General features: G+C 34.0%; 3 protein-coding genes across 7 annotated transcripts; 1 reads left to right on the top strand and 2 right to left on the bottom strand.

The window, feature by feature from the left end:
• Positions 1 to 1,778: 1,778 nt before the first annotated feature.
• LOC147502846 (Glutathione S-transferase family protein) lies at positions 1,779 to 5,657 on the top strand. 3 transcript variants are annotated; one of them, XR_015221816.1, is made up of 4 exons: positions 1,779 to 1,894; positions 4,179 to 4,516; positions 4,599 to 5,314; positions 5,414 to 5,657. XR_015221816.1 is itself a non-coding variant. In XM_086607689.1 (2 exons), exons 1-2 carry the CDS (start codon positions 4,308 to 4,310, stop codon positions 5,191 to 5,193), a joined length of 804 nt encoding a protein of 267 aa, XP_086463815.1. In that variant the 5' UTR covers positions 4,179 to 4,307; the 3' UTR covers positions 5,194 to 5,657. The 3 variants fall into 3 exon arrangements, 1 of the variants encoding a protein (XP_086463815.1); XR_015221815.1 differs by having other exon boundaries at positions 4,599 to 5,332; XM_086607689.1 differs by lacking the exon at positions 1,779 to 1,894 and having other exon boundaries at positions 4,599 to 5,657.
• A 1,475-nt stretch (positions 5,658 to 7,132) lies between these two features.
• PI (K-box region and MADS-box transcription factor family protein) lies at positions 7,133 to 9,620 on the bottom strand. 3 transcript variants are annotated; one of them, XM_086603912.1, is made up of 7 exons: positions 9,336 to 9,620; positions 9,135 to 9,204; positions 8,305 to 8,366; positions 8,060 to 8,171; positions 7,926 to 7,955; positions 7,680 to 7,724; positions 7,133 to 7,493 (listed from the first exon to the last, which is right to left on the bottom strand). In XM_086603912.1, exons 1-7 carry the CDS (start codon positions 9,521 to 9,523, stop codon positions 7,350 to 7,352), a joined length of 651 nt encoding a protein of 216 aa, XP_086460038.1. In that variant the 5' UTR covers positions 9,524 to 9,620; the 3' UTR covers positions 7,133 to 7,349. The 3 variants fall into 3 exon arrangements, with proteins under 3 accessions (XP_086460038.1, XP_086460040.1, XP_086460039.1); XM_086603914.1 differs by having other exon boundaries at positions 8,087 to 8,171; positions 9,336 to 9,599; XM_086603913.1 differs by having other exon boundaries at positions 8,072 to 8,171; positions 9,336 to 9,598.
• An 11,171-nt stretch (positions 9,621 to 20,791) lies between these two features.
• Positions 20,792 to 23,573, bottom strand: LOC147502844 (vacuolar protein sorting-associated protein 20 homolog 1-like). The gene is given in 7 exon segments (XM_086607688.1): positions 20,792 to 21,113; positions 21,191 to 21,344; positions 22,130 to 22,213; positions 22,932 to 23,047; positions 23,050 to 23,083; positions 23,153 to 23,305; positions 23,373 to 23,573. Coding segments are annotated over 7 exon segments (669 nt in total). The 5' UTR covers positions 23,475 to 23,573; the 3' UTR covers positions 20,792 to 21,087.
• Positions 23,574 to 26,647: the final 3,074 nt, after the last annotated feature.

Here is a 26,647-nt window from a genome sequence, read left to right as displayed (position 1 = left end):
TCGAAATTGAGTGAGGTTTATATGAAACACTAAAAACATATAACCTGACTGACTGTTCAAACACCATCTTGTCTGTTCATCCGTCATGAAACACTAAAAACATATAACCTGACTGACTATTCAAGCACCATCTTGCCTGTTCATCCGTCATGAAACACTAAAAACATATAATCTGACCGACTGTTCAAACACCATTGTGTATGTTCATCCGTCGTGTCTGGACACTTATCTTCAGCCTGACACTTGTCTTATGTCCAAATAACTTTCTCCTTTTTAGTAGAGAAAGTTTGCTTAGCATTTCTTTCTATAACCATTTGTTACACTCTTTTCTAAGTTTGTTTTTCTTTGTACTAGAATTTCAGATCCTATACCTTCCAATACACATTGGATTGCAATGAACTTTGCAAAGTTTCTTGCCATGATGACTATTGGATCCTCTTGATAGAAACTGGTTAACTCTTTTTTTATCATTTAGGTGGCATGAGATGTTCTCTCCCTTGATGAAGCCTTTCTTGTGTGCATGACAAAAAAATCTTATTAGCAGTACCATTTTTGCTAAATTTGGACCATTGACAAACTCCAACTTTAAGCAAATCATGCAGCTGTACCACCCTGCCTTTTTATTGGCATTATCCATTTGAGGAGCTGTGTTCAGTAAGCTAAATAGTGTTTTTCCCAACACAAAAACCATCCCCATTCTCTTCTTTTTCCAGGGCTTCTTCATGGATGCCGTCATTATAGACCTAATCATCATACTACCCATTTTAGGAGCTGTGTTCCTTCTTTACACGATCTGTTTGTGCTGTTGCGTGCCACTGGTGAAAGTGCCACATCAACAAGAGGTACCAATGCAAACGGAACTGGTGCGCGTGAGAATAGCGGGGGTGGTGGTATGAGTTTCATGATGGGGCCTGTTCTTTCATCTGATGGCTCCAGTGTATCTCATGGTGGTGGCGGATGCGGTAGTACTGGTGGCGGCGGTGGCGGCGGATGCGGTGGTGGTGGCGGTGGCGGATGCGGCGCATGCTAAAAGTTCAACTTGGAATACAGTACAAGGCTTAAGATTTACTTAGGGAAAGGGTAATACTAAAATAAGTAAATATAATGTGTGTTACAATGTTTTTGGAGCCTGATGATCCAGGAATATAGTGTTGAACTTTTTGTTTGTCTAGATTATTAAGATTATTTTTTACGTTTTTCTTAAGTGTGCCCTGTGTGGCTGTGTGTGTAAAGAAATTATAGAATGTGTGTATCAACTATCAAGGTATTTTTAGGCTAGACCTGTAGAATCGTTATAATGTTATACTAATCAAGTATTGTATATTTGTATCCCTAATGCCTCTCCTTTTAATTTGTATTAAGAGATTGGTTTGTTGAATCATTGTACATATATACTCCTGAAAGTAAATTATTATGTAGACTTTCATTTCAATAGAGTAGAAGCTCAAGATCGAAATGAACATTTGCAATGTTAAACAAGCAAAACCTAGTTTTAGGAAGTGATTGTGGACCACGCCCAATTGCTGAACTTGTAAATTCAGTTTCCTGGCAATAGGCAAAGCAAGACACTAATAAGTACGGCTGCCGAAGTGGTGCTCTGTTTCTTACCCCAGCCCAAAAAATTTCTACTCGTACGAGATTTCAAACCATTATAATCAGACAGGACTCGAAATTCTAACGTATCACCGAAATTCTGACGTGTCTTACTGCCCATGTGTCTCATTCCCAGGGCCCATATGATTCTAACAAATAAAAGCCACGTCCACTTAAAACACACTGACCACTTCAATAAGATTCTGCGCGTAAGACTTGAGCTCTTTTCTTTAACTGTCATTCATTCATTCCCTTTTTTCATAAAAAAAACCGCTTTCCTGCCTTTGGGATTTGTGCTCAGGTAAATTAGATCTCTCCTCAAAATTCAGTTTTCAGTGCTTAACCAATTCAGTTCTACAATATATATGCGTTGTATGGTCAGATTCTTTTATACTGTTTGTTTACGTGATAGTCTTAGCTGTTATGGATAGAAATAATATAGGGGTTTTACTGTTATTAATTTGTGCAATTTTAGATATATAACTGTGAAAGTAATCATACAATTCGAAAGCTATGGAAAGAAACATACAACTCGGCAACAGAGTTTGGACTCAAACCATGTTTCAGCGTATAATTTTTTCTGGTAAAATTGTTTAGCTCTTTCGACATCCCCTCGTAATTCCTAATTTGGAATGATTTCTGAACTTCTTGAATCTCTGTGGTGGAATGGCTTTAGTAAAACTGTCTGCAAGTTGTTCTTCGGTCTTGCAAAACTGTAAATCAATATGAAATTCACTTGATCCCGTAAAGGCATTTACCAGTCTACATGACCCTTTTGTTATCCACTTTTACCATGTAGCTCTAATCCATTATGGCCAATAAGTATGTCTTGTGTCAGAGCCTCTTTGTCCTCAAAAGATGAAAATAACATTCCGTTGTTCTTTTAAAAAGTTTGAATAGTGAGAACTTGCAGAACTAGATAATTGTGCTCTTTACTACCCCCAATTCCATTACCCTTGTCTATATGCATGTGGAATTTAATGGAACCCGTTTTCTTAGAAAAATTACTGGTCTGTATATGATGCAGAGCATTAGTTCGTCTGTCAAGTGTTATATGTGTGCACCCCTTAGCTGAGTCCAGGCCCATGGGCCGCGAACCCACTAGTAGTTATTCTATTTTAGTTGTTGACACATGTCGTATTCCTATTGGTTTATAGTTTTTAGGATTAGTATAAATAATGGGCTTGTAATTAGGGTTCATGGGAGAGTTGTGTTATTGAGAATATTTCAGAGAGAAATAAAGATTTGTTTTAGTTTTAGTTGTTTTGTTTAATTCAATAGTAGATTTGATAAACTGAAGCTTCCGCCAGTTTAATCTACATCATTTGTTTACTCCCTCTTTATCTGAGAATCTTTTTGTTGAGTATGCCAATTCGGTTTGGGGGGATTTTGATATTAGTTATACAAAGCTCTTTAGTTCGGTGCATCTAACGTTACAATTGGAGGTATGCGCATTAGTCTTCCCATAGAGCAGAGAAATCATGTTGGTGGTTTTACATCTTTTTTTTTGCATCGCTTTGCATATGGTGATTTTGCAAACTTGCATACATTATGGTGCCTTCTTATTCTTGTGAGTATCTGGACAAAATTCGAGGTCGAATTTGTTTGAATAGCGGGAGAGTGATGGGCATTAGCTACAGCGAATTTCATCAATCAATTGCATATACAAACTCGAGACGAGTTATTTTCAACCCAGAGAGAATGATGCAGAGCATTAGTTCGTCTGTCAAGTGTTATACGTGTGCTCCTCTTAGCTGAGCCCAAGCCCATGGGCCGCGAGCCCACTAGTAGTTATTCTATTTTAGTTGTTGACACATGTCGTGTTCCTATTGGTTTATAGTTTTTAGAATTAGTATAAATAATGGGCTTGTAATTAGGGTTCAGGGGAGAGTTGTGTTATTGAAAATATTTCAGAAAGAAATAAATATTTGTTTTAGTTTTAGTTGTTTTGTTTAATTCAAGAGTAGATTTGATAAACTGAAGCTTCCGCTAGTTTAATCTACATCAGTATATATCTTTATCTTCTGTTGGGGGGACGTAAAGGTTGATATTAAATTCTAAGGATAGTCTATTGAGATTTTTAGTTACTGCCTTACTGAAAGTCGCCTTTCTCATCTCATTTCACTCAAGTTTTGAAATTGAGTGAGGTTTATATGAAACACTAAAAACATATAACCTGACTGACTGTTCAAGCACCATCTTGTCTGTTCATCCGTCATGAAACACTAAAAACATATAATCTGACCTGTTCATCCATCATGAAACACTAAAAACATATAATCTGACCGACTGTTCAAACACCATTGTGTATGTTCATCCGTCGTGTCTGGAAATCTGACCGACTGTTCAAACACCATCTTATGTCCAAATAACTTTCTCCTTTTTAGTAGAGAAATTTTGCTTAGCATTTCTTTCTATAACCATTTGTTACACTCTTTTCTAAGTTTGTTTTTCTTTGTACTAGAATTTCAGATCCTATACCTTCCAATACACATTGGATTGCAATGAACTTTGCAAAGTTTCTTGCCATGATGACTATTGGATCCTCTTGATAGAAACTGGTTAACTCTTTTTTTATCATTTAGGTGGCATGAGATGTCCTCTCCCTTGATGAAGCCTTTCTTGTGTACATGACAAAAAAATCGTATTAGTAGTACCATTTTTGCTAAATTTGGACCATTGACAAACTCTGTGGAGCCAACTTTAAGCAAATCATGCAGCTGTACCACCATCCATATTCATTGGACAGCCAGAAGGTCAGACTTGCACTGGAAGAGAGAGGCATTGATTACACGTCGTACCATGTCAATCCTATTACAGGGAAAAATATGGATTCCTCGTTTTTCCGCATGAACACGACGGCGAAATTGCCCGTATTCCAGAATGGTGCTCAAATTATAGTTGACACTATTGATATAATCCAGTAAGTTACTTATAAATATTACCCTGATTTGTTCTTTTCTAATGGAAGAGGATAAGTTCTGACAGTGACATATAATTTACAGGTACATAGAGAGAATTACGTTACTCACTTCAGGTTTTCAAAGTGACATGGGTAGTAACAGAGAAGTAGAAAAATGGATGCACAAGATACAGGGATGGAATTCCAAGATATTCACTCTCTCCCACATCCCCGAAAAGTACCGTGTATTTGTTTCTAAATTCCTAAGACGGGTGGTGATTGCTCGAATGGCCGAGTCACCAGATTTAGCAAGTGTCTATCATTTAAAGCTGAAAGACGCATATGATACAGAAGACAAGTTGAAAGACCCGGATGCTCTGAAGGAAAGTGAGGAACAGCTGGTCCAACTTCTTGACGAAGTGGAGCTGCAACTGAATGAAACTTACTATCTGGTAGGAGATGAGTTCACTATGGCAGATGTCATGTTAATTCCACTACTGGCACGCATCGAACTCTTGGGTCTGGAAGATGACTACATTGTACGCAGACCCAAAATTGCTGAGTACTGGCTGTTGGTCAAGCAAAGGCCCAGTTATAAAGCAGTAATAGGGAAGTATTTCTCAGGATGGAGAAAATATAAAACACTGTTAAAGACCTGGTGGTTTGTCTCTATAAGAAGTCTGCTAAAGAAATATTGACATGCCCATAACAAATTGAAGAGAAGAGGACGGGAGCTAAAAGTGAAAATAAATTGTATTTCTGGAAGGTGGTTATACTGATGCCGAGGAGCATAAGATTGATTTGAGAAAAGTCAACCAGGTATAAACCTGTGGATAGGTTAGTAATACAGCGATAGTTTGTTCGCAACAGAATCTGTGTTTCTGATGATTCTGTTTCATTCATTTTTATTTTTGACAGGTGGGACAATAATCATATGGCATGCAAGAGTGTAAAATCTCGTTTTGGTGAAAGGTCCTCTAAGAACTAAACTGTGCAGACATCGTGTGGTACAATTTTATCATATGTATTTATTTTATATTTTTATTTTTCATATATTTTTTGTCAAAATTGTTTGTAGTTATTCAGCTTCCTTATATTTTCACGATTGAGTTGTGCATATATCTGCAGCCAGTTGTGAGTTTTGATTTTCTTTTCCTCTTAACTGGCATGTCTTTAGTTTAAGTTAATTCTTGCCTGTCTATTTTTATTACTATTAATTTTTTGATTGCCTATGGAGTAATGGAGGTTTAAGAGAATTGGTGGATGTTTCTTTTTTGCTACGGTATTTGTGTTGGCAATTCTTAGCCCGTAGGAGAATTTCTTATTTTTTGGCATTTATTTAACCATTTTATATGTAGAGACAGCAGTTTGATAATTAAAAAAGTGACCTCTGAATACATACATGAGGCCTAGCACACCATAGTGATTAATACCCCAAAGACATGTCTTGTAAACTGTCAGGTAAGTTTTGTCTCACAACAAGTGGATGAAGCCACCATTCATAATCGATCAGAAGCAACATTAGCAAAAGCATCAGCGCCTGATCTCCCAAGGCTATGAAGTACTTAAGTTGCTATCTCTACACTATATGAAAGGAACCACATCAAGCGCCTGTATTTATAATCCCAATTTTAAGATTTTAGAACCACCTTTTTATGTTTATTTAAATTACATCTCTCCTATTTATTAATTATAATTGGCTCCCTGATCTCTATTAAAATTGAACCACCTCTTTTTTTCAATAATTTTAGGATAGTCTTCTTAATTTAAAAGCTAAAATTTATGTATAGGAATTGTATATCTTCCCCATTTTTAGAAAATTGTTTCTCTTTTCTTAGTGAGAGATTCACAAAAAATTGTTTCTCTTTAGTTTTTTTAACAATTTTCATTTTAGTTCTTTACAACTTGGCGAACTGATGCGTAGCACAGGACACATGCTAGTAGAATCTATAATAGCCTGAAAGTATTGTAAGTTGTATCCGATCACGTGGAGAGTCTTAAGGTTAAGGACGTAACATGGCCCTAAGAGTCGAGGTTTCTGTGGATATCTAGAAACCGTTTGAATAGAGCTCGTTTGGATACCCAAACTTGCCCGGCCCACACAGGTCAGGTCAGTTCCAAACCAAAATTTTGGGGGTTGCAATTCCTATCAGTTTCAGTTTTTTTTTTTGTTTTTTTGATGAACCTATCGGTTTCAGTTACCCATCCATCTCAGGTAAGAATAATGTAAGATTCATGCAAGTACCATGAACTCGAGTGTTCTATATGCCTCAACCTTTTCTACGAAGTACTAACTGGAACAATAAAATACTACCAAGCGCATACACGAGTCAGTGATTCATTGACAACAGCGACTACTAGGGGCATCGATTAAGAGAGCCTATGGTATAATCTGAAGAGGGATCAAGTAAACGAAGTCATGTATAGTAAGATAGTAGTATGTATCGTCAAACCTCACAGGCTTACACCAATTAAGTCGGACGGCCAACCCCGTGGTCGGTGGTGGTTCCAAAGAACTCACTTTCCTACATAAAGAACCTAATTCAGATATAACTAATACTTCTTCTGCACTAGCACATATCTAGTTCACTATTCAAGATTGTTAAATTAGCTAGCTAGATCATCATAATAATAAGCTACTTGGGAAAAACTTATTATATGTAAATCAGTAATAAGGCCACATATCCAGGAGAACGGAAAACAGGAGTAACTAGAAGTCAAATAAGTTTGCGATAATTATTACAATCTGCAATTTGATTGTTTTAGGCAGATACTAATTTCATAATAAACAACCCCTAAAGGTAAGAGCTTTCACTTGCAAGGCTCAAGCAGAGTGATAATTTCAGAAGTTGTGCTATTTACTCTCATGTAAATTAGGCTGGATTGGCTGGACATGATAGGGAAATGGCATCTGCGAAGGATAGTCCCTTCCTTTCTGATGATATGCATTCTCCATCTCTCTAATATTTTCATCTGATAGGCCCATTTGCCTTTGATGCTGTCAAGAATCACACAATAACGTCAATATTTACACTAATTAAAACTCAATAAACTTTTCACTGTAGGGATAATCTTTCAGCATTTCCAAATTCAAATTGCAGTTTAGAGAGAGCAAGTAAGCATATAACAATCTTTGGGTGCGAGTGCGAGTGCGAGTGCGTGTGTAAAAGAGAGGGAGAGATACCAAGACTAAAGTGAGGCGCTCCTTCTCATCCTCTCCCATTTTAACCTGAAGGAAAAACACAAGTTACGCACAGGGACAATCATTTCCGTCTTCAGAAACATGAAGAAATATTGTTTTCATTTTTATGATTTTGAGAAAGAAGAGATAAGATACTCCATAGCTCTATGTACTTAAAAAAAAGACAAATTAAACAAAACAATCAATCAAGTGAAATAGAGATAGAGATAGAATGAGAGAGCCACATACTCTCTTCTTCAGCATTTTGTGGCACTCATTCTGCAATAAGAAAAAAAAAATCGTCAGGAGTATATCAACAATAGCCATATATGCATATCCCTTTCGAAGGAGTATATAAACAAAAAAGATTCTGAGGGAGAGACATTATAGCTTGCCTGTTTGGCTTTAACCTTGTCAATGCCGTTTAAGAGGGCTGCTTCAATAGGTATGAGCTCTTTAGGAGTGAGTGAAGTGAGATCCTCCCCCTTCAAGTGCCTATATATTAAGAAGAAAAAATTAGAAGAATGAAACAGTACTACAAGAGGAGATCCACAATTGACAACCTCAAATTTCAAAAGAAAAGAAAGTCTTAGAATTTTTTCACCATCTTAAAAAAGAGGCAAGGTACCTGAGTTCAATCTGCATGCTATCATTCTCTTTCTTGATTCTATCCACTTCATTATAGAGATACTGAGAAGTATAAACATGTATAAGTCCATAAATAAAGAAAGAAACACTACTCTCTCTCTCTCTCTCTCTCTCTCTCTCTCTCACACACACACACTAAGAGCAGCAGTAGCATCTTAATAGAAATTACAATTAGGTTTTTGGTGTAAGTGTATAATTACTAGTAAGGCAACACGTTAAGATGGGAGATCGAAAGACCAACTCATATAAGTAGATCTTCTATACCTTACACTTTAAAGTTAATTTGTGTAGTGTAAAACTTTTTCTTAAAAGCACCTATCTGTTTTTGCAAATAGTAAACCAAGAAACGAAAAGGACGGGATGCTTTTTCCAACTTAATGACGGGGGGGAGAGGGTGTTAGAATGATTTCTAGCTTCTCAAGTAAGTAGATATAGATCTGCCAAGACAGATGTGTTTATTGCATGAGGGTATGCTATTTAGCGCATTATTACTCACGAACAACAGTTAAGGAGATAGTCCATTCAAAACAAGAGATGGAAAGAGTATGCGATAAAATAGAGCACTTTATATTTGTAGATCTGTCCTGATTATTGTGTTTCAGCAGCCAAGATATTAAACAACGGACATTTGATTAAAATCTGAGTATACCATATTAAAGGAGGTTTCCTCATGAAAATTCTTTTCAAGATGTCCATGAGTTGGTTCTCTCCCAAAAATATTCATAGACAAAATAACAATAACTTCATAAAACCCAAAAGTATATAAAAAAAAAAGAGCAAGCACACACAATCTCAGAGAAACCACAGTACCTCATGTTTTGGATCCCACAGCCTCATTCGCCCTGAAGTCTTCTGATACTTATTCAAGATCGATCCCAGCCTTCAACCATCCACAGAAAAAACAAAAGGAACCAAGGGACATAATGTATATCAGCAAACAAGAAGAGAGAATTCGGACTAAAAAAGACTTCAACAAGATAAAAAAAATAAAATAAAGTAAGATCTACATACTGGCCAGTAGGGCTACAGAACTCAGTCATCTTGTTGGTATTAGAGAAAACAACAAGAGAAATCTCAGCATCACAAAGAACAGCAATCTCTCTAGCTTTCTTCAGAATCCCATTTTTCCTCTTTGAAAAAGTCACCTGCCTGTTAGTTGGATTTTCTATTCTCTTGATCTCAATCTTTCCTCTCCCCATTTTTCAAAACCACAACACAAACAACCCCTTCTCTCAACAACTCTCTTCTTTGAAGTGTGAACAGAAAACTCAAATAATGAAGATAAAGAAGAAAGAAAGAAGTTAAAGTAATGAAGAAGCTGCAGTAGGCATGGTTGTCCAATGTCCATAGTTAGTTAGAAGGCAAGGAACTTTCTAAGTGTTCAGTAAAGTTGGTTTGTATTTGGTGTGTTGACAAGGGCAAGTGATTCACCTTTCTTAACCTTTGGTCTTTTCCCGTTTTTATCTCTATGTGATGTATGTATTAATCAATTCAAAGGTTTTGTTGATAAGACTGAACCTTACTAAGCTTTCCTTTGTTTTTGGTACGTTAGTTGTTTGGTTTTCTGCATGTCGTACTACTAACCACGTGTCAGAAGTTAAGCTTAGTGGTACTTGTAGGGTTTGGAGAATGCAACCTAAAAGAGTGGAATTAATGAAGGTTTAACTATCAAATCAGACCAAAGGATATGATTGCAGGGACAGAGCTGTAACTGGAACAACAATATAATGTGACATGACACTCTTTTAGCTTATGGTTTGGAAATGGCTCCCTAAGTTAACCTGCATACCAATCAGTTCACGCGCGAATCTAATAAAGGAGGTTTTGAGCTCTATCCCTGTTACTACACTCTTGAGTCTACTGGACTTTTTGTTTTCGTAATTTTGTCCCTGTGAACTTGTCAAGTACATTTCAAAAATTACGACTGTGTAAGCCATCAAGCACCCAGGTTTCTAACCTCTTTATCCTTACTTTTGGGGTCAACAGATTTCAAGTTTTCATATGACCTAGACATAAGCTTGGGTCCTTATACCATCTTTAATGGTGAGACCTTTTGAGCACCAAACACAAAATTTTTGCAAATTTAGTGTTTTTCATCTTTAATGGTGATACCTCTTGAATACCAAACCAAAAAAACACTAAAGTAAACATCAAATCGGATGGAATTTGGAATTTGCTGTGGTACTAAACCAAATGTACGACACGGTGTTTCAAACACCACGCGGTTTTCCCAACACCATGTGGGCAAAAACATTTTTTCATTTCTGGACAAAAACAAGCTTCTATTGTAAGTTTTTCTCTCGCGGTGTTCTGAAAGCAGTGGCTGTGTTGGGTTTTATTTGGTGCAGTTTTGGAAACACCGGCGACGTACATTTGGTGCTCACTCTTTAATGTTTCCATTTAAGTTGTTAGATGTTTATTTGGTTTGGTGTTGATTTGTTCAAAAAAAAATTGGTGTTTTTAATTTCAGGTCTCACCATTAAAGATGTTCTAACTTTGTGCTAGAGTGCAAATAATCACCTCGTACAAAGGTTGGCACTGGAGTACCGGACCAACCATCAAAAAATGGCTTGCAGCACCCAAGCTATTGGTACGAATGCATCGGATCGACTCTATAAAGTCATTTCATCTAACCCCAACTCCTCAAGTCCTCATACCAAAATTGTAATCTTTACAGTGTGAATAGTTCATGATCTTCAGTCTTAGCATGATTTATTACTTACATGGACAACACAACCTATTCTGCATGAACCTTCAAATATGAGAGACGTCACAAATTTTTTCCAAGTCACTAGGGCACTAGGCTCCCCCAAAAATATTTTCAGTACCAACTACCAACTTTCAAATTACGAGGGATAGCAGAATCTCGTCGGCTTGTTAGTTTTCACCAGCAGCTAACTTTGCAATTCATGTGTTGTTATTTGCGACACTGAGATTTTGCGCATTTGTTGTAAAACTGCAGGGGGGACATGATTTTCCATATTGTTTGGTGGTTAAGTCCAAGAAGGTATTGCTAATTCATCAAAATATTTATTTCATTACATTTAGTCTAAATCTAAATGACTAAAAGTAACGCATACATATATAGTGTTAAAATCATAGGATATATATCTTGTCTTGGGTTTGATGTAACATTATTGTAATCTAGCATTGGCGAGATCTTACACATCAAGTCGAATTAAAGTTTGAAGTGACATAGCTTCAAATGAGGAGCAAGTGAGCAACCAAGTAACCAACAATCTCGTGTTAGGAAAGGAAACAAACAGATTCCGATGACATGACAATCTATTACCTAATGGGTTTTGAACTGGCTGCTTAACCTTATACAAGTCAGTTCAAGACTTTTAACACAGCTGCTTTTGGAGTCACTTCTTGGCTGGTCTGTGACACGGCACTCGATGAACTAACGGGTTAATTACTCAGCTCTGGGGTAATTGTTCGTGTTCTTCTAGCCCCGCATCAACACATGGTTATGAGATATGATTTGTGACCCATGAACTATGGGTAAATCCTAATAATTAAGCAACCTATTCAAATTAGGGGTGACTTCGGATCGGATAAAGAGCCTTCAAAAAACAATTTTTTTTTTTTTTCGGATGGGTAATTTCTATTCGAATTTTAGAAAAATCAGAAAATTGGAAAATTTTGAATCAGAAAGAAATTTGGAAAAATTGGAATTAGAAAAATAAAATTTTACCTATTAAATGTTAATGCATTTCCAGCAACCATTTCAAATTTGGTAATGTATTGAATTAGAAACCAATTTGAACCTTTTGATATATTCATTCAACAATGTATACATTTAGATTTTAGACTAAAACATGTATAACACCTAGGAAAAATAATATGTATACACCAAAGTGATATTGCTTCCTGTTAAATTAACTAAAACACGTAATTTGAAAATTCCAAAGTATACACCTAGACAAAATAACATGTATACACCAAAACAATATTGTTTCATGTTAAATTATCTAAACACGTAATTTGAAAATTCCAAAGTGTAAACTTGTTGTCCAGTAGCCCTTACCAAGTACAACCTAAGTGCTTAACATTTAGTTTGTAATTTTGTAATCTAAATGATTAGCTATTAGTATATATGAATGGACAATCAAAATGTATTAAAGATTCGGAAATAAATTTGGAAAAAATCAGAAATAAATTCAGAAATTTCGGATCGGATCGTTTTCGGCAAAACGAGATCGGATTTTGAAAACACATCCTATCTAATTTTTTTCGGAAAATCAGATATCAAAAAATTTGACAAAATTTCAGAATGGAAATCCGAAAAATCAGACTTTCAAAAAAAAAGTAGCACCCCTAATTCTAATAGATACACCAGTACAACCCCGGACTAAACTCCTATTTAGTACTCAGACTAGATGGCAACCGGATCTATTAAATATTTTGTGTCTTTGAAAAGGCTTTATAAAATGTCTCAAAGAATCGAGAATATATTTTTATTGAAAATAAATCGAAATATGTTAAAAAAAAGTGATTATGGTGCATAAGTACTTAGAAATTAAGAGATCAAATTGAGATAGTATCTTCACTTTATGGTTTAGGATATTAATCCATAATTTTCAAATAAAATTATCTTAAACTCGATCTAGCTTGTATAATAGTTTTTTAGATTTATGGTGATTTAGCAAACAAATTTTGAATCAAAAATATTTTTATTGAAAATAAACGAAATATGTTAATGAAAGCGTGATTATGGTGCATAAGTACTTGGAAACTAAGGGATCAAATTGAGATAGCCGAGCAACGATTATGGTGTATAAGTACTTGGAAACTAAGGGATCAAATTGAGATAGCCTCTTCACTTTGTGGTTTAGGATATTAATCCGTAATTTTCAAATATAATTATCTTAAACTTCGATCTAGCTTGTATATATAATAGTTTTATTAGTTTCGCTTACATTACTAATGTGTACAAATCACTAAAATAGATTGATTGTTTCCATATCCTCAAAGGATATACTACTCCCACTTGAAAAGATTTATCACATGAGCGTGTCCTACTTAAGGGTACCATTATATTAAATTATTCTAAAAATATTAGCAACTATGCATAGCTATGAGATATGAAAATTATATTAATTACTCAATTAAATTTCTTGCACCACTCTCTATAAAAAGGAAGCATCAAACTTTGATAAAACTCATCGACTTCTTTTCATTGTTAGTTTTAACAATAGAAGTTTGATTGAAGTTTTTGAGAATGTCCAATTTGGTGAAGATAATATTGAAGCTACTTGAATAGCAAGGCATTCCCAATCACAATAAAAGAAGTATGATAAACATTACTTAAAATGCAAAACTATATTTGTCGAGACATTTATTCCCCACATATAATACAAATATATTTTAGGGTTATTAGTTGAATACATTTGCATCAAGTTTATAATTTTTCATTAATTATTCTTTTGAGGTTAGTTTAATGTAGACGTTGCATCGGTTTCAAATTCTCATTAATTATTCTTTGAGGTTAGTTCAATGCGGTTAAAATCAAGTTTTCGATTTCCCATCAATTATTATTTAAGGTTAGTTCAAAGACAATTGCATCCATTTTATGATATCCGTTACTTATTCATTAAGGTTAATTGATCAGTTGCATCCAGTTTTTTATGTTTCGTTAATTAGTATTTGAGATTAGTTTATTGAATTTGCATCCAGGTTCTAATCTCTCGTTAATTACTCTTTGAGGTTAGTTCAATACATCTGCATCCAATTTATGATTTCCTATTAATTGTTTTTCTAGGTTAGTTCGATAGTTTACAATTTCTATACAGTTTGCATATATGTAAGAGTCTGTTTTTTTAAACTCACTTTCATTTTGGGTTCCTAATTACTCGTAATTACTCATGTGAGAAGGCTAAAAAAAACCGACATTTATGCTTTGAGGTTGATTACATTACATTCGACTTTCGATTTTCAGTTAACTATTTTTTGAGGATATTTCAATGCATTTGCATCCAATTTCTGATTTCCTGTTAGTTAATATCTTATTTTAGTTTAATGCAGTTGCATCTAGTTTTTGGATTTTTGTTAATTATTTTTTGAGGTTAGTTCAATGCAGTTGCATCCAATTTTCGAATTTATGTTAATTGTTCTTTGAGGTTAGTTCAATGTATTTGCCTCAAGTTTTCGATTTCCCGTTAATTATTTTTTGAGGTTAGTTCAATGCAGTTACATCACATTTATAATTTCCCGATAATTATTCATTTAGGTTAGTTCAGTGTAGTTTCATCCATTTTTCAATGTTTCATTAATTAGTCTTTGAGATTAGTTCATTGCATTTGGATCTAGTTTTCAATTTCCCGTTAATAACTCTTTAAGATTAGTTCAATACATCTGCATCTAGTCTCTGATTATTTATGCTTTAAGGTTAGTTCGATGCAATTATATCTGGTTTCTGATTTTCCGTTAATTATTTTTTGAGATTATTTCAATGCATTTGCATTTAGTTTCCGATTTTCCACCAATTATTCTATGAGGTTAGTTTAATGCGGTTGTATTCGGTTTTTATTTTATGTTAATTATTTTTTGAGTTTAGTTCAATGTATTTGCATCCAGGTTTCGATTTCTCGGCCTATTAATTATTATCGAGGTTTGTTTGATGTATTTGCATACCGTTTCGATTTCCCATTAAATATTTTTCAAGGATTTGTATACAATTTCTAATTTCCCTTTAGTTATTATCGACATTAGTTTAATGCAATTGCACTCAGTTTTCAATTTCTAGTTAATTACTTTTTAGTTTAGTTTATTGCATTTGCATAAAGTTTCCAATTTTCAGTTAATTATTCTTTGAGTTATGCATTTGAATCAATTTCCAATTTCCTTTTAATTATCCAATGTGGTGTATAATACCAACTACCGATCCATCAGTAGTGTTCTTGCAAACATGACATAAAAAGTAAATTATGTTTGATTTATTATGTGGGATCATTGAAGATTATCGAGTTCGATTTCCCATTAATTATTCTTTAAATTATGCATGACTTACTATGTAGAATCTTCAAAGATTAACGGGTGTTGTTATATTAATTATTTTGAAAAATATTTGTAAATATGCAAAACTTTTATATATTAATATTATATTAATCACTCAACCAAATTTCTTATAGCGTGAAAACCTTATTCTCCATTAAAAAAATAACTCATGTACCTTTAATAAAATCCTTCAACTTCATTTTGTTGTTTAATAATAGAAGTTTGATTGAAGTTTTGTGAGATTGCCTAATAAGGTGAAGTTCATATATATTGTAGCTACTTGAATAGCAAAGAGTTCCCAATCATACGGAAAGAGATAAGATAAACATCATTTTAAATGCAAAACTATACTTACCGAGACATTCCCACAACATATAACCCAACTATGTTTTGAGGTTAGTTTAATGTATTTGCATCCGGTTTATGATTTTCCGTTATTTATATTTTGAGGTTAGTTCAATACAGTTGCATCCAATTTTCAATTCATGTTATTTATTTTTTGAGATCAGTTCAATGCAGTTGCATTCAGTTTCTGATTTCTCATTAATTATTCTTTTTAATTAGTTCAATACATTTGCATCTAATTTCCAATTCCCTGTTAATTATTCTTTGAGGTCAGTTCAATACATTTGCATCCAGTTTCTGATTTCCCATTAATTATTCTGTGAGATTAGTTTAATGCATTTGCATCCAGTTTCTGATTTATCGTTTATTATTTGATAAAGTTACATTTGCATCTAGTTTCCGATTTCTCATTAATTATTGTTTGAGATTAGTTCAATGAATTTGCATACGGTTTCCTATTTACCATTAATTATTTCTTGAGGTTAGTTCAATGCATTTGCATCCGGTTTATTTTTTGAGATTAGTTAGGTCGAGTTCCATCCGGTTTCGATTTCCCATTAATTATTTTTTAATATTAGTTCCACGCATTTGCATCATGTTTTCAATTAATAATTAATTTTTCTTTTGGCGTTAATTCAATGCAATTGCATCCGTTTTGATTTTCTATTAATTTAATCTTTGAGGGTTAGCTCAATGCATTTGCATCCAGTTTCGATTTGCCGACAATTATTTTTTATGTTAGTTTAATGTATTTGCATCCAAGTTTTGATTTTCCGTTAATTATTCTTTTGAGGTTAGTTTAATAAGTTGTATCCATATATATTCTAATTTTCTATTAATTACTTTTTAAGATTAGTTTAATGTTTGCATTTGCATCCAGTTCGATTTTCGTTAAATATTATTTGAGGTTAGTTCGATACATTTGCATCCAGGTTTTGGTTCCCCATTAATTGTTTTTTTCACGTTAGTTTCATTCAATATTATATATATTTTTAAAATATTTGTCATTATTATTTGCCTTTTTTTTTTTTTTTTTTTTTTTTTTAATTTTTTATTATATATTTTGTGATGTTATTTATTGTATAATTGTTTTTAACTATGTTTTGAGGCCATGTTAGAAATAAAGTCGGTGTTTTATCATAGACACTAAAATTGTATGATTTGTAGTAAGGAATTAGTTTATACAAATTACATATTTTTTAGCATTTTTTTTATTTGATCAAATATATAAGAATTGGAACACTAAAAGTGTTTGATTAAGTAATAGAAAATTACTTTTTACAAATCACCTATTTTTTAGCAATTTTAAAAATATTTGTCATTATTGTTTTGCCGTTATTTTTTTTTTTTTTCATTTTCTATTATATATTTTGTGATGTTATTTTTTGTATAATTGTTTTAACTATGTTTTGAGGTTGTGTTAAGAATATATTGAAATAAATTAGGTGTTTTATCATAGACACTAAAATTGTATGATTTGTAATAAGGAATTCTACAAATTACATATTTTTTTTTTATTTGATCAAATATATAAGAATTGGAACACTAAAAGTGTTTGATTCATAATAGGAAATTACTTTTACAAATCACCTATTTTTAAAGCAATTTTTTATTTGATCAAATATGTAAGAATTGGAAATACACTCAAACTCTCCAAATATAATAATTAGAAATACACTCAAACTCTCCCAAGAGGTTCTGTATGTATGTGAGATTTGAAATTTATTAGAAAAGACTATCTTTCGTATTAGAGTGCCACATAGGAGAGAGAAAAAACTAACTCTCTCATATTAGAGTGCCACATAGGAAAGAGAAAATACTCAATTAGAGGTCTCTGCTTTAGTATATAGATAGTAGATATCGCAAACCAAGTGCATCGTTTGCGCAATTTCTTCTCAAGAGCAGATTCTGATTGTTTCATAATAGTGCACGATAATTGAATTTTGAGGCACTTCTCAACTACACGAGATTAATATACCTCGAAGTGGTCCAAGCGATCCTTGAGAAAAAATTGAGTCTATTGTCGACTCATGCGTTCATAATTTTTTTATCTTAAAACTAAGTTGTACTTTTAAGCAAGTGAATCATATTTAACCAAGGTTTACTCGTGAAACTAATTTCTAGTTATCAAAAAGCTAAGGGTAGAAATTACACTCTAAAAAATAAAAATAAAAAACATAAATTACAGACTCCCTTGTCCCTTTGCCCAATTAAAATCAGAAATTTCATATAGTTACCAGCTCAAACTTCTGAAGATTTTTTGACAAGTTACTTTTAGCGAGGAAAGTGCATAAGCACAAAAGAAGCAGAATTTACATTAAGTCTATCCAAGGAGTTCATCAGCCATATAAGGTATTATATACTGCCTGTCATAAGACGCTAGGATATGTGTAACTTTGTTTCCAGTACGTCGTCCTACTCAGTTTGTACCAATGTTATCAAAACAACCAAAATATGCTAGTGCATCATTGAGAATGAGCAGTGATGTCCATGATAGGTTCATATTCTTCGGCTCCAAATTTTTTTTGCTGTCTGAAAACTTGTCTCCACCTCTATATTGTTAGAAGTGAACTTCCTACACCAACTGATTCCTTTGAGTACGGCTCCGCATACTGCCTCTTCAGAGCATTTGTCCCATCCCTGTTCTCTTCCTGCAGCAATACAGATTCCATTAGAGTCTCTTAAGACATAGCTATAAGTAGATTTGTCTCCCTGTAAGGCTGAGATATACCAGTACGACAGTGAGTGAGATCCTCAAACGTCTGAAGATCCCGTGACCTTACTAGAAATAGATTGTTATAAGCCAATCTATTTTCTAGTTTCGGTCGTCTAAAAGCAAGTGTTGTTTCATTCACCAACGCTTTTCCTTGTCACTACTCAGAATGAGTAAAACCTATATCATTGTCATGAGTCCAATAACAGGTACCTACTGCAAATCTGCAAAACTTCCATTTATACTTTAACAGAAAATATGTACAAATGATCACTCTAGTCGAGACACATTCTGTAACACTCCAAAACCCTATAACCTTGACAGACACCTTGATAGAAGACATAAAAAATTTCAACATAATCTTCTCTGTATTTTCAATATTTCATAGAAATAAATCCTGTCATAACTTGAAAATCAAATAACATATTTCCATAACATATATTAAAACCTCAAACCTTGGTCGTAAACCCAACTACTTAAATATATATTGATTCGTAGAACCAGCTACTTAACCATCTCGACCAATGCCAGTTAAATCAAATAACCAATCCTCGAATCAAAAGAACACTATAAATTATATACAAAAATTAAAATGAAAACAACATATACATCACTTCCACTTATATCAGTGTTATACACCTCTATTAGTTCCAACCAGAGATACCACACTTCGAATATATATACACCATACCTTCACACTACTCACATGTAACAACCCATCTTCCAAACAAAACTAATAAATATTCTAACATCCGCATATAATTGTCACATATGAAACGAAAGAAAACCACAGAAAGACCTTGCCTTTCATTAACTGCTAGGTTTTCTGTTGTTCTCCATCTACGTTCCAACATGGAACGCTAAAGCTAGTTCCTCATTTGGAGGCATTTTAGTTCCTTATTCCCCTAACAAAATCACTAAAGTAACATACACGCGATTATACAAAATAACTACATTTAACTTTACTTTTACTTTTACCCAAGTTAGTTTCATAGGGTAGACACGCGCCCTGCACAAAGAGTTAGTAGGGCTTACCCTCTTGCAAATCACTTTTCAATCAAGCGAAAATAACTAATACTTAAGACATTTATAACTTAACTATATTATCATATTGTATTCATAACATTACAAACAAATATCTAATATAAAGGCTGCACTTTACTACAAAAATTGCCTAAGTATCCAAATCCTTTAAGATTTGGAATCAAGCCTTACGTAGCTCTTAAATTATCCCATACCACAACTCCATCAATAATCAAATTTCAACGAATCCAATCTAAATGTAAACCCAACTCTTAGGGTTAACAAATCATGGGCAGCAAAGAAAAATCAATAAATACAATGAAAATAACCACTCACAAATAATATTTTACCACTCTTACTTTGTCACTGCTTTAAAGTTTTCCTGTGGCTAAACAAATAACCATACGTAAACCATATGACCCTATCGCACAAACCATGTCAAATCCTCAATTAAAAGTAAATGAGTAACCATCAACATTAGACAAATATAAAATCAAGTAAGCACACAACCATTCTACCAATTTCGACAAATAATAATAATAATAAAATTATTTCTACGACAACCCAACAACCAAATCCTACTATACTAGGAAACAACTAGTGCAATATCTACAAGCTTCATCTAGTCATTCTTTTCGATAACCATTTTTGCTATTATCGATATATTTCCAAACCGTTAGTCGATAAAATAAACTCAGCTCATTCCATATCGCATCGCAGTAACCCAGTAACCAAATCCACATGTTTTCGAGTTCAATAAACATCTCATAAACTCAATTTAGAAAGCAAAACTAAAAACCCCTAAATTGTAGGATTTTGAAATCACCACAAATCATTAGTGAAAATAAGAGCAAATCACTCACCTCTACAAGGATCGAAACTCAAAACCCCAATTTATTCCCCGAGATTCCCCCTCTGAAACCCAAGAGAGAGAGAGAGCGAGACCGGGACCGAGAAAGAGTGGGAGAAAAGAGACCCGTGAGAGAGGAGGCCGAACATATTCCCCTTTTTCTCTTTTTCTTTTCTTTTATTTTTGTTCTTCAATGTTATTGGGCCTTATCCTGCCCAACTCATCCAAGGCCCAAAATATGGGATATTACACATTCAGCACAGCCAAACACCGCATGATCAATATCTACATATGGCATTCTTTTGGACAGTTAGGAATACGAAGGGGAGAAAAAGGGTACACTGGTCGTGACCTTTGATCTTCTCGGTAACTTATGCAAACAACAACTTTAACCATGTCCATGTGGCAGTGAGATCAACGGTTGAAGTGATCACTTCTTCCAGTCACATATGTTGACAAAACTATTCCTTATTTACATGCAGATAGCAAAGAACTAAAGAACTAAAAAGCCTCTTTCTTTATTTAAAATTGCACAAATTTAATTTAGAACAGTAGAACACATTTCAATTGAACAAGAAGAGAAAATCAACTATTGTAGCAGTAGTGGCAAGCATAAATCTTTACATCTAAGACCGAAGTAAACCAAACCGAGTCAAACAAAAGAGCACATGGAATGTAAGGTCTTGAATAATATTACAAAAGACTAATAGTTAAATCTTCAAAAACGAAATAAAAAACCTGTGTAAACAAAGATTGTTCATTTGGCACCCAATAACTCCCAAGATGGCAAGCATCTTTTCAGTACTATACAGACGCAAAGATGATTTACTTGATCATGCTGGCAATGGTTCCTCCATGACTGTAATGCAAGAAAAGTTGCAGTTTCTCAATTATTGAAATCCTGAGTCACGAGTAAGTAGAGAGAGAGAGAGAGACCTTTTCTTTGTGCAGATATTCTCTTGGCATCTTCTGCACCTTCTACAACCACCTCGGATACAACCGGGGTCTTGGTTGGCACATCGGGTAGCACCAACTCCTCATCCTTAGGTTCAGACTGAGCAGGCACCTTGGGTAGATCCTGAAGGGTAAGCTGGAGAAATTGCAAATATGACAACTTCAGGTATAGATACAGTAAAAGCCAGAGCAAGTTAAAAGCAAATAGGGTCATTTCAAACTCTTCAATATCGTTAATAATATATTTATAGATGCGTATATTCATAGGTTGACATCCACCACTGTTCTGAATATAGTAACACTTTCTTGACACAAAGCATATAGTCAAGAATGATGTCGAGATCATTTTGGCAGGTAGCTGTTTCTTTAGTAAGTTTCAGGAACTGTCCTAAGATGATTATGAAAAATGGTTGGTCTTTATATATTCAAAAAAAGTTTTATTGCATGGGTTGCCCGGGTTCTTGACTATAAATCATTTATGACTGTTCTATCATCAACAAGTCACTTGGCGTCTTAAGGAAATTGGACAGCGGATGTAATTGCATATTACTCTCTCTTAAGGCCTTGGAGTTGAGAGCATATGTGGCCAGCTACAGTGTCCAGACTCCAGAATAACCTTCAAAACGTGTTTCCCTATCTAAGTACAGATATTACAAAACAGAAGAATGGTCGTAAAAAACAATATCAAGAGATCATGACACTAGAGTTACAGAAGTTGGAAATTAAAAATACAAAAGGTTCTGGAACCACCAATTTTAGGCTATTATATGGTTACAACCGGGGAAAAAATAAGAAATTAATGGATTAAAAATCGCCGTGGAAACAGAAATCATCTTGCAATAGAACTGAAAATCAAACTAATATTTTTTTTTTATATAAAATGCTTAAAATAAATACAATAGTCTCCATGAACAGGCATACCTCAGTTTCCAGGTTCTCAAACTCTGCCAAAACATCTTCTTCATCTTCCGCTGATAGTTTCTCTCCAAGTATTGCATTAATTTCCTTCAACGCCAGACAAGAGTAGACCTCAGTAACATATAGATATACAATGTGTTAAGGCAAAAAAGTGAGAAACTTGAAAGATTAATATCATTTTAGAAGTTAGAACTATACTCATTCAATCAAGACACAACATGTGCAAAACTTCATTCAAGAATGATAAGATGTGAAGGAAAAAACAGAATCTCACTAATACATCTATTTGTTATAAGATGTCAAGAAAAAAATATGTCACTATGATGATGGCCTACATCTTCCAAAGAGTGGCAAGTGGAAAGAGAGAAAATAGAAGGTCATTAAGACAGTGACGTGTAGACATAACTGACAAACCTTCCAGGCTATTAAGTAAAGTGCAAGTACCAAGTAGTAACTAAAAACAGAGATATAATCCTGACTAATACAATGAAAATGGAGGATAAGTTCCTTAACAACAACAAAAGGTCTCCTCAGACGTCACTGAAATTTTAAAAAGTGGGCGTCATAAAGAGAAAATATTTGTTAATAGCATTATACAGGCTTGTTCTACATCATTTTGTTGGTTTCAAATACTTTTACAACAACCCCTTCTAAAATATTTTTGGCTCTTGTTTTCTAACTTCCAGTGCCTTGGGTCGCATATTACTTAGATTTAGCATGTTATTGATAGATTACCATATATAAATTATTACAAGAGTACAGGATTCATAGAAAACTGAAGGAAAAAGAAGTATATGAAACTCACGTCTTGATAAGAACGGGCTTCTTCAGTGTCATCCATCAGCTTCTGAACATCATCCATATTGATCTCACCTTGTATAGCTTTAATAGCATTATTTCCTGCCTTTAAGCTCTCAAAACAGCCTTTTGTTTACTCGTCACTTCAATATCTGTCAACTAATATAAAAAAACTTATACTCCCATGAATTATTGTTTGAACATTAAAAAAAAGCAACTTATTATTACTTGTTGTTCAACGTTAATGAGCCATGCATCAACTTGTTTCAACAATTCTTCCTGTGATTTCTTTTTCTTTAATGCAATTAATGCCCTGTCTTTCCTTTTCTCACGAATCAAGTCCTTTGCTGCTTGCTTTTCTGCTTCGATCACAGCTTCAAGCTGAAAAACAAGTCAAACCAAAGTGAGTTTGGTCAAAATGATTGGCGAATATAATATTGGAGGCAACCTGGTGTTGATACTGAGCCAGCTTACGTCGCTGTGTTTTGAGACTGAGAATTGCTTTATCCACATCCGTGATCTTTGCTTTCTTCACAAATAAATTACCCATCTTTATTCTTATTATTATATCTACAAGATCTTATCTCTTTCTGGGTTTCGCACAATTCTTTGGTTGTTCCTTCCTTCTGTTTCCAAGAAAATACGTTTTATTTATTTCCTAATTTAATTAGCGGCAGACCCTTGAGTTTGGCGGGTTAACCCGAACCTAACCCAGTCCAACCCGAAAGTTTTGTCGCATAATCTAGTGAAAGGCTCTAGGATTGCGCTAGATGATTTGCTTCCATATATAGTTGTAACTGAGATTTGTAATGACCTGAGTCTGGATCGTTACGACGTACTGACACTGTAGTATAAACTGGTGCGTGGACACGTGTACTATAGTGTAGAACAGATGATACTTACATTTGGTGAGTTATTTCTTTATACTAGAAAAACTACCTGTCAAATAGGGGCGTGGGCGAAGCAAAATGTAAGTTGAGAGAGGAGTTATACGACTATAAGAGAGTTATCTTTTGGCGAATAGATGAAAGGTTAGAGAGGAAAAGAGACAGTGAAACCAACGTTGTGTCAACTGGCATTCTAGACCCATAATCCCCTAGGGCAAAAAATGTTCGCTCCACTCACTCGATTATGCCTTGAACACATTACCCAACAAAAACATAGGAATATGTAGTTGTAGCAAAGTTTTTGGCAATTGCAACCCATGGTTAGGAGTTACGATCTCAAGCTTTTGGCACCTCAACTCATGCTAAACACAAACTTTAGCTTAGAGCATTTGCAATGCAGGTGGTTTTGGGGGGTTTGTGACTTTAGTCACCGGTTTTGTTGAAAAAGGGGTGTGCAATAAAGAGGTGAAAAACTAATGATTATTTTCCCCAGTTGAAATAAAGGTGAAACCTTCCACCGAGATAGTGGACTGACTTGTTAATTTCAGATGGGATGTTGGATTCCGTCTGGATTACAAAACTCACCAAACAAAATCCAACATCCCGTCTCACTATATTACTTTTTTTCCAGACGGAATCAAACATCACGTCCGGAGTCCTAACGGCTAGTTTACCAACGGTCAAAAAGTTAGAACGGTCAAAAACGGTGAAAAATAAAAATTATAGTATATATGCAACATTTGTTCCATTTCATTTTACACTTCTAACAATCATATATCATATTTATTCTTCTTTAAAATCAGTTATTCAAAAAAACAAAATATCAAATGGCATCATCTCAAGCATCTCAAACAACTCAAGCAAGTGGTAGCACTAAAGCAAAAGCAAAAACTCACTTTAGCATGTTCGAAGATCAAGCTCTATGTCTTGCTTGAATAAAAATTAGTGAAGACTCTATTGTTGGTGTTTTCCAAAATGCAAAAGAATTTTGGAATCGTGTAACAAACGAGTTCAATCAAACACGTGGGTCGGATAGGTCTTCCGATTCAATTAGCGGTAGATAGAAATATATTTCGAAAATGATGAACAAGTTTGTTGCAATTGTGAATGCGGATGCAAGTGGTACAACAATACAAAGCGGGGTAATTACAACTTCGTCAATTTGTCAATTATTGATTATTTTAGTCTTAGTCTAATTATTTCCATCTTAGTCTAATTATCATTTTAATCTTAGTCTTAGTCTAATTATTTTTCTATATTAGTCTTAGTATAATTATTATTTTAGTCTAATTATCTTAGTCTAATTATTTATATTTTATTTTTTAGTTGTCCGAGGCAAGGATGACGTACCAACTACAAGAAAAAACGTCTTTTTCACTTGATCATTATTACGTTATACTCAAAGATAATCCAAAGTGAAGTAACGTATTTGAGGCAAGGTCAAGCCGCACCACAAAGGGAAAAAGGTCGCAAAAATGATGGTGAAGATTCAACTTCTAATTCACCAAGTGTTGGTGGAGTTGAATTGGAGGGTTCTTAAAAAATAGAGCGTCCTCAAGAAATGGAGCATCCTCTTGGATCGAAGAAAGCCAAGTCCAAGAGGAACCAAGAAAAATCAGTTGGTATGTTAGAGGGTTACTTTACACGTTTAGAGGATACATTTGTAAATGATGCAAATGAAACACAAAAATGCTTAGAACTTAGGGAAAGATAACTTGTATATGGTTAAAGAACTGTGATGGCAAGAGAAGAAAAAAATTGGATTCAAATGGGAAAAAATCAAGTTCAATTGGGAAAAAATTGTCTTCAAAAGATGCAATATGAAGCTAAGATTTTAGGGACCGATACAAGTGTCCTCCATCCCGATACCGCTTTTATAATCGAGCAACAACAAGCTAAAATACGTGCTGAATGGGTAAGGGCTAGAGGTGGTTCTAGCTCTAACTAAGCTTATGTAATATCTAGTATTTTATTTTAATTAAATCACTATGTATTTTAATTAATGCACTATGTATTTTAATTTTACTGTCTTTTTAATTAATGCACTATGTATTTTTATTTCACTGTATTTTTAATTAATAAACTATGCATTTTAATTTTATTGTTTTTTTTTTAAATAATGCACTATGTATGTTATTTCCAATATAATTATTTTCATATAAATACAATTACCAATAAAATTAAAATACATTGTAATATAATTAATTAAAACACAACTCATTAAACACCTAAGAACTTTTTGGAATTACATAGGAAATATATTAGGAAATACATAGGAAATATTTTGAAACTTCATAGTTCACGTTAGGAAATACATAGGAAATACACTTTCATTTCCATTTTAATTTTCCCCTCCTTCTCCCTCCTCTAGATCCGATCAATTTGGATTATAAATTGGTACCGGATCTGCTGTTTCTTCAATACCAGTACAATTAAAAACATGCTCAACTAAGTCCTTTTGAAGATTAGTATGTGTAACTTCATTTCTGATCTTATTTCTTACTTCAATCATCTGATAGACAAAATGAGAACCATCATCTTCCTGAAAGAGCACATGTATTGTTTATTTCTTCTGACCTTTCAATTCCAAACTCCACTTTCACGTTCATTCTCAACAATCATATTATGCATTATAATGCATGCCTTCATTATGTCTCCAAGAACAACAACACTATGACAACACGTAGAAGCCTTAACAATATGCCATCATGCCTACAAAACTCCAAACGTCATTTCAACATCCTTTCTTGCAGCTTTTTGACGTTGAGTAAAAAAAAATTCATGCTTATTTCTTGGATAACGAATGGCTTGAACAAATGTGCCCCATTTTGGGTAA

Source organism: Coptis chinensis, chromosome 4 (assembly GCF_015680905.1).
Source record: "Coptis chinensis isolate HL-2020 chromosome 4, ASM1568090v1, whole genome shotgun sequence".
NCBI lineage: Eukaryota > Viridiplantae > Streptophyta > Magnoliopsida > Ranunculales > Ranunculaceae > Coptis > Coptis chinensis.
Note: the sequence above shows the minus strand (reverse complement) of the source record. Positions and strands in the feature narration are given on the sequence as shown.

Coding starts and splice junctions, on each gene's coding strand:
- LOC147502846 (XM_086607689.1), top strand. CDS start 4,308: ATGCAGCTGTACCACCATCCATATTCATTGGACAGCCAGAAGGTCAGA. Junction 4,517..4,598: donor GACACTATTGATATAATCCA/GTAAGTTACTTA, acceptor TATAATTTACAG/GTACATAGAGAGAATTACGT.
- PI (XM_086603912.1), bottom strand. CDS start 9,523: ATGGGGAGAGGAAAGATTGAGATCAAGAGAATAGAAAATCCAACTAAC. Junction 7,956..8,059: donor CCAAACAGGCAAGCTATAAT/GTCTCTCCCTCA, acceptor TTCTTATTGCAG/AATGAGTGCCACAAAATGCT. Junction 7,494..7,679: donor AGCGCCTCACTTTAGTCTTG/GTATCTCTCCCT, acceptor GATTCTTGACAG/CATCAAAGGCAAATGGGCCT.